Source organism: Apiospora hydei (genome assembly GCF_038363865.1).
Source record: "Apiospora hydei strain CBS 114990 chromosome Unknown utg000009l_segment0_segment0, whole genome shotgun sequence".
In the NCBI taxonomy this organism is placed as follows: domain Eukaryota; kingdom Fungi; phylum Ascomycota; class Sordariomycetes; order Amphisphaeriales; family Apiosporaceae; genus Apiospora; species Apiospora hydei.
Genome location: NW_027117368.1, coordinates 484,249 through 496,445, shown reverse-complemented (window position 1 = coordinate 496,445; position 12,197 = coordinate 484,249). Strand labels below are relative to the sequence as shown.

The 12,197-nt window shown below is 54.8% G+C and overlaps 3 protein-coding genes across 3 annotated transcripts; all 3 read left to right on the top strand.

Annotated features, from left to right (window-relative positions):
* Positions 1-413: 413 nt before the first annotated feature.
* PG997_011911 (uncharacterized protein) lies at positions 414-1,868 on the top strand (the record flags this gene model as incomplete). The annotated part of the gene is made up of 1 exon (XM_066816226.1): positions 414-1,868. The coding sequence occupies one exon, from the start codon at positions 414-416 to the stop codon at positions 1,866-1,868; it is 1,455 nt and encodes a 484-aa protein (XP_066661918.1).
* Positions 1,869-3,389: 1,521 nt separating this feature from the next.
* On the top strand, positions 3,390-5,975 carry PG997_011910 (uncharacterized protein; the record flags this gene model as incomplete). The annotated part of the gene is made up of 6 exons (XM_066816225.1): positions 3,390-3,623; positions 3,667-3,863; positions 3,985-4,840; positions 4,898-5,279; positions 5,340-5,756; positions 5,971-5,975. 6 exons carry the CDS (start codon positions 3,390-3,392, stop codon positions 5,973-5,975), a joined length of 2,091 nt encoding a protein of 696 aa, XP_066661917.1.
* A 1,961-nt stretch (positions 5,976-7,936) lies between these two features.
* On the top strand, positions 7,937-12,048 carry PG997_011909 (uncharacterized protein; the record flags this gene model as incomplete). The annotated part of the gene is made up of 5 exons (XM_066816224.1): positions 7,937-9,134; positions 9,198-9,813; positions 9,884-10,472; positions 10,682-11,331; positions 11,448-12,048. 5 exons carry the CDS (start codon positions 7,937-7,939, stop codon positions 12,046-12,048), a joined length of 3,654 nt encoding a protein of 1,217 aa, XP_066661916.1.
* Between the last annotated feature and the right edge of the window lie 149 nt (positions 12,049-12,197).

The window sequence follows — 12,197 nt, the reverse complement described above, 5'->3', positions numbered from 1 at the left end:
CTAAATCTTTTGACACAGCTTGTCAATCTACTTCTACTCTTCTTTTCACGAAGCTCACACATACAACCAAGTGTCTTCGGATCACCACATTGTCGTACAAGACACACAACACCACACTACACAGTCATATCCGAGCAAACAATCTTCAATTGTTTCTTGCTCCCCCGTTACGACTCGACACTCGAAGCCAGTCACTATACACACTGCTCTCTCTCCCTCTCTCAGCTTGACAAAGAGAGACTCCAATTACTTCACAACCACACGAAGTTTCACTCTCCCCGTCACTCAAGACTCGGAGACTCATATTCAACGGGATCACCAATTATCTATAAGAATATCCCAGTACTACTTCTCTGTACCTACACCTTACTTTTTTTCTACTTTGTACCACCACCACTTTAATCATCATCGCGATGTCTGCCAACGGAACCATCAACTTCGATGATCCCAGCTACAACTTCGCTCCCCGGCCCGAGGAACCCAACTACGGCCGCATCATTCGGAGCCAAACCCCTACTTTCGCACCAGTCAGCCCAGAGGTCCTCGCCACCATCAGCGGAGCCCCTCCAGCTCCTCCGATGAACGGTCCCATGACACCACCTCTTTCTGGGATGTCCGACTACGCCACACAGGAATTAGAAGCCTCTGCACCATACCTCGAGGCTCTCCCTGGTTACAGATTCGTTCCACCACCACCTGGTCTGCCCACGCCCGAGCCCGAGGACAGGGCAGCCAGACGTTACAACGACAACAACTACTGGGAGCCAGCCTGGGGTTATAACCGCAGGGATTTTTCATCCGACGACGGCGGCTGTTATGCCAATAATGATGCCGCCGGTGTTCCTGACCATGACAAATGGGATGACGACGGCACCGATGATGATGCCAATGACGATGCCGGTGTTACCTACACCAACAACTGGGTTGACGCCGATGGTTATGCCGTCGATGATGACGATGTTCCTGCCCCCATCCACTGGGATGACGCCGGCTACTACGCCGACGACGAGGATGATGACGATGAACCTCCTCTGAGCCCCGAGGACCACCGTCGCAGCGTCCTCGAACTCATGGAGGACATGCTCGACGACCTGGACTTCATGATCAGGTCGGCCGAGCCAACACCCTCACCCTACCTCGAGTGGGTGGACCAGACTATCGCCGACAACTACAACAATGCCATCATCAGCGGACAAGACGACGAGGTCGACGCTAAAGACAACTACAACAACAACAGCAGCGGCGATGGCGGCGATGGCGGCGATGGCGGCGACGAGGGGGAGGTGGACGGCGAGGATGAGGAGGACCCGGAGGGGAACAACGGCGACCAGCCAATTGACACTTGGGGGGAATCCGACTCGGAGGAGGACGACGATGACCCCTCCGATGATGATGACTCCGGATCAGAAGAGCAGCAGCAGCAACAGCCCGACGGGCCCTGGCTGCCTATCCGCCAGCCCCGACCGGCAGAGCACAGCCTCTTCGGCTTCCAGTGCCGGCACGAGGCCTACCTCCCGCCCGCCTCGCCCATCCTGGCGGGGCAGCGGCTCCAGCCTCCCATCCAGCGGCCGGCACCGGTACTGGAGCTGGAGCCGGACGAGGAGGCCCGATGGAACCACATCCTGGAGCACGACGAGCCGGCACCGGCACCGGCACCACAGCGGCCGGCGCTGCGCCGTGGCCAGGCCCTCACACGGGGCCAAGGAGTGCTTTCTACTCGGCCCCGGTTCGTCTTGGGGCCCAGTGCCAATGTCCACGACGCGGACGAGGGGGTTCGGCGGTTTCTTCAGGAGATCTGGCGGCAGCCGCTCTACAACGAGGCCGCCCAGGGACCGTGCCTCATGTTCAGTCAGCTGCCGGGGTGGTAGTAGTGGCAGGAGACCGAGACTGAGAGGGAAAGAGAACGGCGGCGGGCCGTTTCTCTAGAGGAAGGAGGATTATTGAGACTTCAGGTTGATGTTGGGTTATGCATCAGACGGGGCCGCCGTGGGGGTTTTGTCACCTTTGAGGTTTTTGTCCCCCCAAAGTCACAACGGCGGCCGGTACTCCAGGGTTGGTTGAGACATGATGGAGACGGATATATATATGAGATTCTTATTGAGGCTTAGGTACTATAACACAAGTGACAATCATCAAAAAAGCTGTGCGCCTCTTCCAAGTACAAGTGTTCCGTGTTGTTGTGTTACGTAGCTCTCTAGTCCGTTCGTAGCTCCCTGCAATGCACACGGGCACCGAAAGCAACCATGAGCGAAAGCACAAGACATTTCTCAATAGTCTTGTTCCACGACGAAGTTCCGTTTTCAAGTGCCTCTTCCATGATGCGGATGATCATGGTGACCACCACGTGGGAACGCAATGCCTTTCGATCCCGCAGGGGTAATCGGGTAACCTTGCCGGACGTTGTCAGGGTCCTCAATTCCACCAGTTGGGGGTGGTCCCTAATCGTCGTAGCGTGACAGTAGAGACCCCGCACGTTTGTTTCGCAGGGGCCGGAATGAGATTTCACTCCACATCGAACTCCGAACTAACACTGTTCTTTTCCTGGGTAACACATTTCAATCAGGCAATTTCTTCCTTTTGGTATGATAGATCGACTCGATTTCTCGGCCGAAGAACTACATTTGGAAGACGAAGACGCAGAAGCAATGATGGCTACTTGCTTTTGGCTTGGGCAATGCAATTTACGAGGTTCTAAGCATCCCCAGGAGCATGCCTCTCGCGTAAGCGGCATATGCAACTTGGCGAGCTAGGCTGCGGCTGAGACGGATCTTGGTCGATAGAGGTTAGGCAGGTGGGCAGGCGCCGTTTCCCTCGGGTAGATTGGAAGTGTTTCTGGACACTGATCGTCGCCCTTATCTTACTGTATCAATCTGTCTCGGCCCAACAATAACAACAGTCCCGCCCCCGGAAGTCCGCCTTATGACGTGCGAGGGACAGGTGACTGGGTGACAGCACCACAGCACACACAGCAAGCTGCAGCAGTGCCACCACTTACTTACCTCCACTTGCCTGCTTGCCTCGTTGCCCGTATTCCGCGCCAATGACAGACTGGCCGCACCTGCGTGTCCTGCGTATCCTGCGCGACTACGACAGGAATGGCAGTCCCGTCGAACATTCGATCGCAAATTAGAAGGCTGTCAACATCGAGCCCATTGCAGATGGCTCTAACCTGGCCTGGAAATGCTGGCACTGCCCTGAACCGGCCTCAGCATTTAAGGTGACGGCAACCCCCATCCTCCCGTGCTGACAGCATTGGCTCTCTGTTGGAGTACTTCCGTTGGTCGCATCACCATCTTCCAATACCTTTCCTTGGCGACATTTGATTCCTGCACACGCGACACCTCGTTTGCATTTGATTTCTGAGGGCGCACTGGACGCGGTTCTTCGCCATGGCCAACGCCAAAGACTTGGGTGCTAGCGCATCTTCGTCAGCGCCGGCCCAGCCTCCGAGGCACGACGCCCCGCCGGCTTACACTTCGGCCAACCTGTCGCCAGACACCATAGGCGAACTGAACGCCGCCTTCTCCTCGCTGGATCTGGACTCCGTTTCTACCACCGTCACCCCGGACACGTGCCTGGCCCACCTGAAATTGTTGAACGCCTTTCAGAACCTCAAGGAAGATGTAGGCTACACAGACGGCCTGTGGCAGATCTACAATTCTCGAGCCCCTAACGCCCAATGTCCGAGTCGACGGCAATGATGAAGGCGAGAAGCCCGAGACGCCAGAGAGGCTACTGGCCATGCTCAGGGAGAAGCGATGGGCTCTCTACCTGGCAAGGGCTGTCGACCGTTACGAGGTCTGGTGGAACCATTTCCACGCGGATCCCCTGACCGAGCAAGATCTCGTCGCAAACAGCCCCAAGTATTCTGGCTTCGTGGAGTCCGACTCGTCGCAGCAGCTGCACTTTCTGCCGCCCATCGGTATGAGACCCCAACCAAGCCTTGGCGACCCCGCCCACAAGAAATATGTCTAACTTCTGCAGATGTCTTGATGGTGTGGCATGCGCATATGCTCAACCCCGGGATTACCTCGAGGACTGCGTGCGCACCGGCCTACGGGATCTCTGGAACTCCGGCATGCCTTGGAAACTGGTGAATGACGCCATTGATACCAGCTTCAATTACAAGCCGAGCGACGAGAGCATCGCAGCCTGGGAAAGCTCGACGGGCCGAAGGTGGAGCAATGCCGACGACTCGATGACCAAGACACTGAAGTGCCCTTCGTGTAGCTCAACCCACAGAATCCCCTGGACAACGTGTAGTATGGCCGAAGACGCCAAGATCCCCCCGAATCTGGACCTCAAGGGCGAAGGGTACGGCGATGGCCTGTTCGCCTACATCTGTCACGATTGTGGCACGACAATGACGAGAGAATACCTCGAGTTGGCCAAGTTCGTCAAGGATACCCAGAGCCTCCTGGGCAAGAACCAGCCCATGCCCGGAACCTTTATGGATTTCAAGAACGGAAAGCCCGACCCCAAGCTCGTCGGTATGATGCGCGGAATCGACGACCAGATGTTCCCGAACCGCCTCATCAAGATGCACCTGCGGAGCAAGGTGCTCGAGCTTACCAAGGCCCACGTCGCTGTCAGCCGCCTCACCACGCCCACTCTGGAAGACGTACGCCAGATGATAGAAGATGTCATGAAGAACCAGCGGATTCTAAGGGCGGTTGAGGACATCAAGGCGCGCCAGAAGTTCAACGTCTACCTGAACAGCCGGTGCAGAATAACGGTGCGCAAGATGATGTCGCGATACTGGGGCAACTTCACCCCTTTCGCGCTGGAGCTGGGAGGTGCGGTCTTGCGGCAGGGCATCTTTTCCGAGAAGATGCAGAAGGTTCGTGTTACTGACCTGTGTCCATTGTTTACCCTTAAGCTCACCTACGTTTGCTAGATCGACTGGTTGCATAGTCCGGCGGCCAAGGACACGATGGCCCGCCTCATCACCAAGTACCAACGTTTCATCGACATCATGGCCAAGAATCCCGCTCACGTCGCCGTACCCACGTTGGACGTCGACCTGGCTTGGCACACGCACCAGCTGAGCCCCCGCTCGTACTACGACTACACCAACGGAAAGACGGGCAAGCTCATCGACCACGACGACAAGATCAACGAGACCAAACTCACTTCCTCGTTCGAATGGACGAGCAAGGTCTACCAGGAGACGTACCAGGAAGTCTACAGCGAATGCACGTGCTGGTATTGCGAGAGCATCCGGGCCTCACACGTCTCTTCCGTTGGCAAGCTTTTTGGCGTCTCTCAGAACGATAAGAGTAAGTACCATTTTTGAGTTCCTCCAGGTTATTAGAATCTCCCATCTGACTCTTGCGCAGTTCATGAAGGCTTCCACAAGAGCGGCGCGGCCAAGCTATGCCCGCCTGACCAGTCGGCCCACATCTCGTCGCACAACGCAGTCAAGTTCCACGACGCGGACCCGCGGAAGGCCAAAGTGCTGCAGCGGATCCACGAGGCCCAAGTCCTGCGCCTCGAGGAGGGCTACAAGAAGGCGCAGAAGCGCGCGCAGAAGAAGGGGCGGAACATCCCGCCGCGCGACGAGTACTACTACTCGTGGGGGTACCCGTACCTGATGTACGGGCCGTTCATCGTGCCGGTCTACTACACGCCCGGCATGTACTACGGGGGCGCGGACCCGTGCTTGGTATCTACTGGGACTGGACATGCTGGGGCCTGTGCTGCCGGTACCTGCGGGGGAGGGGCGGCGGCGGGGGCTTGTGGGGGAGCTGGTGTCGGTGGGTGTGGGGGGGTCGGGGGGTTGCGGGGGCAGTGCTGGGGGTGGGTGTGGTGGTGGAGGGGGCTGGGATCGCGGCGGGGGGCTGCGGTGGAGGTGGTAGTGGTGGAGGGGGAGGTGGTTGCGGAGGCGGAGGCGGCGGTGGTGGGGGAGGGGGTTGTGGTGGAGGTGGAGGTGGGTGCTAAGTCTTGCCCTCGTGTCTCTATTATGAACAGAATGAGTCGGGGTATTCTTTATGTCGTGTTTTAGCGTTGATTATTTGGATGTTTTGGTCCAGGAGGGAGGTTTCGTGCCATGCCATGGGCAGGGGTAGGGAGTAAAGGGGTGATATGGGTTGCGTTATGCTGGTTGATCAGTATGATAATAGTGTCATTCGCCTCCAACGCGGATAATAAGATCCCTATTTTCAATTTAGTTCGCTTGGGGTTTTCTACCGTGTCGGGTCGATGTTTAGTTATGTGGTTGGGTGAGTTTGATGTTATGCCAGGCGGGTCTCAAAGCCGTTGGCGCCGTACACAAACCAGGGATCAAAACAACGGCCAGAAACAGGTTCAGCATGTTGACGATTGACCTGTCTTTCTCGAGTGAACTGGCTCCATTCAGAAAGGGGGTATGATCAGGGTGCCTGGGGGCGCCGATTGCTGGGGAAGCGCAGCAAAGGCTGATACGGCGGTCGGCCGACTGTGGATGATTGCGTACATATTAACGCTGGGGGTGGATATGTAGGTTGATGGTGGTCTACTCTTACCTGCCTCGGGGGTCAAGTCAGGATCTCGCTTCAGGAGGTGTGGTATGATATTGGTATTGGTGGTGCAGGGGGTCGGACATGGTGGGCACAGGTGCCGCGCTGTTTGCGGGTTGGATGTCGATGCGGGGAAAAGGGGGGCAGGCAGTTTGGGTTTTTTTTTCTTTGGGGTAGATGACAGTTCGCTGGTCGGCCCTAAAGGACTACAACTCTGCGATTGTCACTGCGCAGCACTCTAGAGAAACGAGGTCAAGTGTTGGCAGTCATTCGGATTCCACATGGGATACCCAATTGATCGAATGTTGGCTGCGGTACAGGTTTGCCGACAGGATCAAGGGCGGACTTTGTGCTGCATAGAAGCAACGCCTGCGTATGTCGGTTCAAAGCTGCAGGTGCTGTCAGCCAGAGATCAGCGGGTAAGCTGCATGTCAACCTTTCAGCCAACAACATCCTTCATTGGCGTTGCTACACCTTCAGGTCCAAGGGGCTCGCCGCGAATAAGACATGAATGATACACTGTAAGCACTGGTTCTAACTGATAGCCAACCGGTGCTTGATATCCCAAGAAGCTGATGCTGATGTATTATTGCGTCGTTGGTGCTGGCTTCTGGGCGCTTGTCCCGGCCGTCGCTTGCGGGGGTGATTGGTCGGCGGGAGTGACGGGATCTGCAGCAGCAAGCTGTCGCTATGGAGGTCGTCAGGGCGATGGACTGCTGAAGTAAGTCCCGGTCAAAGTACGAGGGTCGCTCAGGGTCGTCCTTTCATCTCACCGGGCGATCGTATTAAGAAGGGGCTATCTCCATAGTCTGTGGGCAAGTGAGCTTGTCCCTGTTATTTCCTAGCCCACTGTCGTTCTCGGCTCTCGACTCCCATGTGCCGGCTGTCAAGAACTATTTATCGCCAGATGGTGGAAGGAAACTGACATTGATCTTATCGAACCGCAATGCATCCCTTGTCACTCCCCGCCTTCCTCTTCCTCCTCCTCCTCCGCCTACACGCCGTCGCGGCGCAGTGGTTGGTCCCTCGGCCTGTAACTCGATCCTCTTGGCTTGGTGCAACGGGTTTCTCGTTCCAAATAGATGCGATGTGCAGTGTGGGGTGTGACAGATGCAGGCATACGAGGCCGACAGGTCGCATCGGGCCGCGCCCCCTCTTCAAAGCACGAATGGGAAGGAGCGACCGCGAGTGCAGCCGCCCGTCGCGCAGGCAGAAGGCGCAACCAATATCGCACCCTGTGTTTATCCCTGCCATAGGCACTGGGTTTGATCCCCGCTCGAAAGGAGCCTGCCCAGAGGTTAGGCAAGTATGCTGCTTCCCTCTTCTCGTCCGTCTCAGATTGCAGTTGGGTACCTGGGAAGAACCTGCGGATGATCCGAACACGAACGCCAAACTGATATCCTCAATTGCCTCTGAATATCTGCCTGCCAAGCTCTCCAATGGGGCCAACAAGAAAGAGAGAGAAGTTTCTCCCGTGCATCCCATGGGCCCGAGGGAAGAAGTCGGATGAATCGCCAGAGCCCGCCCCGCAGCCTCAGAAACCCCCTCTTCCAACAGAGGAAACCAAGGAAGAAGAGGTGACAATTGGAGTCGCCGCGCAACACCCACCAAGTGGTATATGGAAGGCCGTGGTGAACGATCTGAGCAAAGACGATCGCCAACGGCTGAAAACTTACGGCATAATCTTCGATGGCGACGACCTGGGGGCGCTTGACTTCAAGGATGTTTGGACTCAGCTGATCCTAGCCGTTGAGCAGAAACAGGAGGACGTCGCGAGCAGATCCTGGAAAATCCATTTCCGGGGCAACACAATCCTCGTTCGGGACGTGATAGGCAGCATTGCCTCGCGACTGCAGTCAGTGAAGGATATCGGCAGTGTCGCCGCTGAAATGGTTCCGCAAGCAGCGCTTCCTTGGGCAATCATGAGTTTCCTCATTCAGGTGCGTCTTCTTCTGTTACAGAATCAACGAGGACATGTGTTTGCAAAAGCTAACAACGAGGACCAGGCAGCAGTGGCAAATCAGGATCAGAGCGGCCAATTGCTCGTTGCAATGGAAACCGCGACTGCAGTTGTTGCCCGCTGTCAAATCTACGAGATCATCTTCTGTGTCGAGGGTGAAGCTCGGGACGAGTCTTTCCCATTGGGGAGATTACGAGTAGCTATCGCAAAGGCCTACACCGCGATCATGTCGACACTCTTGCAAATCTTGAGACTCTATTCTATGAACACGGGGAAAAGAGCCGTGTACTCGTTCTTCAATCCAGGCGAACTATCGACGAAGCTAGGAGACCTGAGTAAGTTGAAGCAAACGGCTGAGACGGAAGCTGCGAATTGCGAGCGTTGGAAGTCAAAGCAATTTCGAGAGGATCACTCGACTCGTAACCAGACCCTGAAGGATTTGACAGAAGGCCAATTATTCAAGATCCAGGAAATCAGCAGTGATTCTTGTGAGATGTTGAAGGCCGAGGAACAAAGCAGGATTTTGCAATGGGTTTCTCAAATTCGCTACCTCGAAGACCACCACATAGCCAAGAAAGGCATCACAGACAACACAGGGAATTGGATCCTACAACATGAGTCCTTCCAGAGATGGAGAGAATCAGAACAGTCCGAGACTCTTTGGCTTCACGGCATACGTAAGCAACAGTTTTCGCCTCATCGACTTGCCGGCTACAAACTGACGTAACAAATTTCTATAGCTGGAGCTGGTAAAACCAAGCTCTCGACCAGAGTCGTCGATGCAGCTGTATCGGAGGCCGTAGAGAGCCACGGCCTAGTGGCGGTTGCATACTTCTACTGCGACCGAAATCGCGCGGACCACCAAGATCCCGGACAGGTACTGGCAAGCTTAGTGCGACAGTTATCATTCAGAGAAGACACACAAAGCATGGTTGAATTTGTCCATGACGAGTATCGTAAGCATCAAGCCAAAGGGTTCGCAGCCGACATGACCTTTCAGGAGCGCACCGAGTTACTGGGCCGCCTAACGAGCTTGTACCAAAAGGTTTTCTTAGTGGTTGATGGGTTGGACGAGTGCAACAGAACTACACGTCGTTCATTCATGGATACCCTAGAGTCAGTGCGAATCAGCTCAACCTCAACGGTGAAAATGTTTGTTGCAAGCAGAGACGATGGTGATATCAAGGCTCGATACGAGGCAACCTCAAATCTTCTAATCTCGGCTTCGGACAACCAAGAGGACATTGAGCGATTCGTATTGGCCCAGATCGATGCAAGCACGTGGAGAGACAACCCCAAGATGCAGACCGTGCTGGATGAGGTAATCGAAACGTTCAAGGCCAAGAGTCAGGGGATGTAGGTACAATTCCTACTGGACCTAATGTCGTTCTTTCTCGGGCAAGCAGCCATGACTAATAGTTCTCAGGTTTCTTTGGGCTTCCCTTCATATCCACGATCTTTTGGAGCTGCAAAGGCCTACCGATATACGCCTATACTTGGAGCAGCTCCCGGAAGGACTTCGAAGGACATATGATCATATTTTTGCCACAATTCTTGCAAAAAGAGGGAGCGAAAGTAGGATTGCAACGAGGGCTTTTCAGTGGTTGATGTGCTCTTGGCGCCCACTCGGCCCTGAAGAACTCCTCGTCTTGGTGTGTCAAGACTCTGATACGGACCTTTCGTTCGAAACCGACATTACCCCCCAATACCTTTTGGAAGCTTGCCACAATCTGATTGTGGTCACAACGCCTGACAAGCGCATTCAAGAGAAGGAAACTGCTGGGTGGACTCGCCTGAATCTACCACCACCATCCAGGTCGTTCTGTCGATTCGCACACCTGTCTGTGCAGGAATACTTCGAAAGCAATCACTGGAATATGGAAAAGTGCAATTCTCTAGCAACGCAAACCTGTCTGCATTTGCTTGCGACGCCTTCCTTCATGAAGTCATGGGAGAGCTGGCAAAGAATAGAATTTGATCCCCGCAAGTACGACCAGATATGCGAGGAGCTTTCAGTCAGTAACCAGCGCCGATGTTCAGTACATACGAACTGGGGCGTGATTACCTACTTACATGGCTGGTTTTTACACGCTACCAGATGTGGTACATTATACCATGAAGTGTCAAGACTCATTGGTAACTTTGTTGGCAGACCATACGATGCTTCCGAGGCCTACAAAAATTGGCTGCATGCAATGGACCCATTGTTCTACCAAAGTTACAGAGGCCATCCCGCCCCTCATTTACCAGGGGCTATGGACTTTTGAAGCCAGTCAGTATGGCTGCTCTTGGCTGTGTCGCAATCGGCCTGGTCGAGTTGGTCGAAGATTGGATACACGAGGGCATCCTCGACGTAAACTCAACCGCGGATATGGACATTCCCTTGTTGTCCATTGCAGCGGAGGCCGCACAGTTCCAGATGTGCAAGTTACTCTTAGAAGCAGGTGCTGACCCCAATTGCATGGCCACCTATGAATATAAAAAGGAAGGTTGGCATCCACGATTAGTTTCAATGTCGCCGATAGACGCAGCCGCTCAATCATATCAAGGCTCTGGTAAGCGTCTTGCTATCACAAGTCTACTTATTGAGCACGGAGCCCAAGCAAACCGCAGTATGAAAGGTCTCGAATACGCACTCGATGGGAGGAACAACGCAACGTTAAAGCTTCTGCTGGACCACGGCGCCGGTACCAATGAGCTCAGCGACGGACTATATTGGCCGAAAGCTTCTAGGCGCCCTGAACTGTGTACAGAGTTATTCAAACACGGTGTCAAAACGCACGAGGTGATACTGAAGCCGGAGACTTTTATCCTTGGGTTCAAAAAGGCCATCCGCCGCGAGGACGCGTACATGAATGCCTACCTGTGGCAAAGGTGGCTGACAGGCCTGCCGTTCCCACTAACCTTCCAATCGTTCTGTTTGCTCACCGAAGCACTTGCATGGGCACGCAGCATGGACGTTATGTCTGTACTCATACAGCATGGCGCAGATCCGTCGAGCGCGCTGGGGCGCCTTCGTACGATTACGGCCCCCACATGTTCCAAAGCATTCAAATGGAGAATCTGATGCGTTTCAGATGCAGCATCGATGCCAACCTTCGCAGTATTACGGACGGACTCACTCCATTAGAGCGGTTCTGTTACCAAATCTACACGCCTACTAAAGAATATCGGGCAGACGATTATAACCGCGCACTATCACTGCTGATTGACGAAGGAGGAGCCGAGATCAACTCACACGGTCCGATATACGGCACACCTCTGCACATTTGCTTTACGCCCAGGTTCGGTCCCTTCGGCATTTGCCCGGGTTGGCCGGACTGGTGCGTCAACATGTTCATGGCCCGGAAGCTGCTGGAAAGGGGGGCCAGAGTGGACATTCGCGGAGGCAGAGATAACATGACCGTGGTCGAGCTGGCGCTGCAAGTACGGAACATCAATTATATGGATTTGGTAAATGGCGTGCTAGCGGCAGCGGATCTGCCAACTCGGGCGAAGGAGGATTTCCCAGACAACCGCGAAGAACCAGAACCAAGCTTTCTCGCGCGCCATATGGACGCATACCGTCCTCACCGTAGCCCTTCTACATAGGGAATCGAGTCATCGAGCTTACTCGCTGCCATCGACAACTGACACTGCCAAGACACCTTGCAGCATTGCCCTCTTTCCAAGACTGGCCTCGCGGTGGTGTTGCTTAACATAGTAACGACCGCCCAGAAATTTTGGGTCTCAACCTGTCA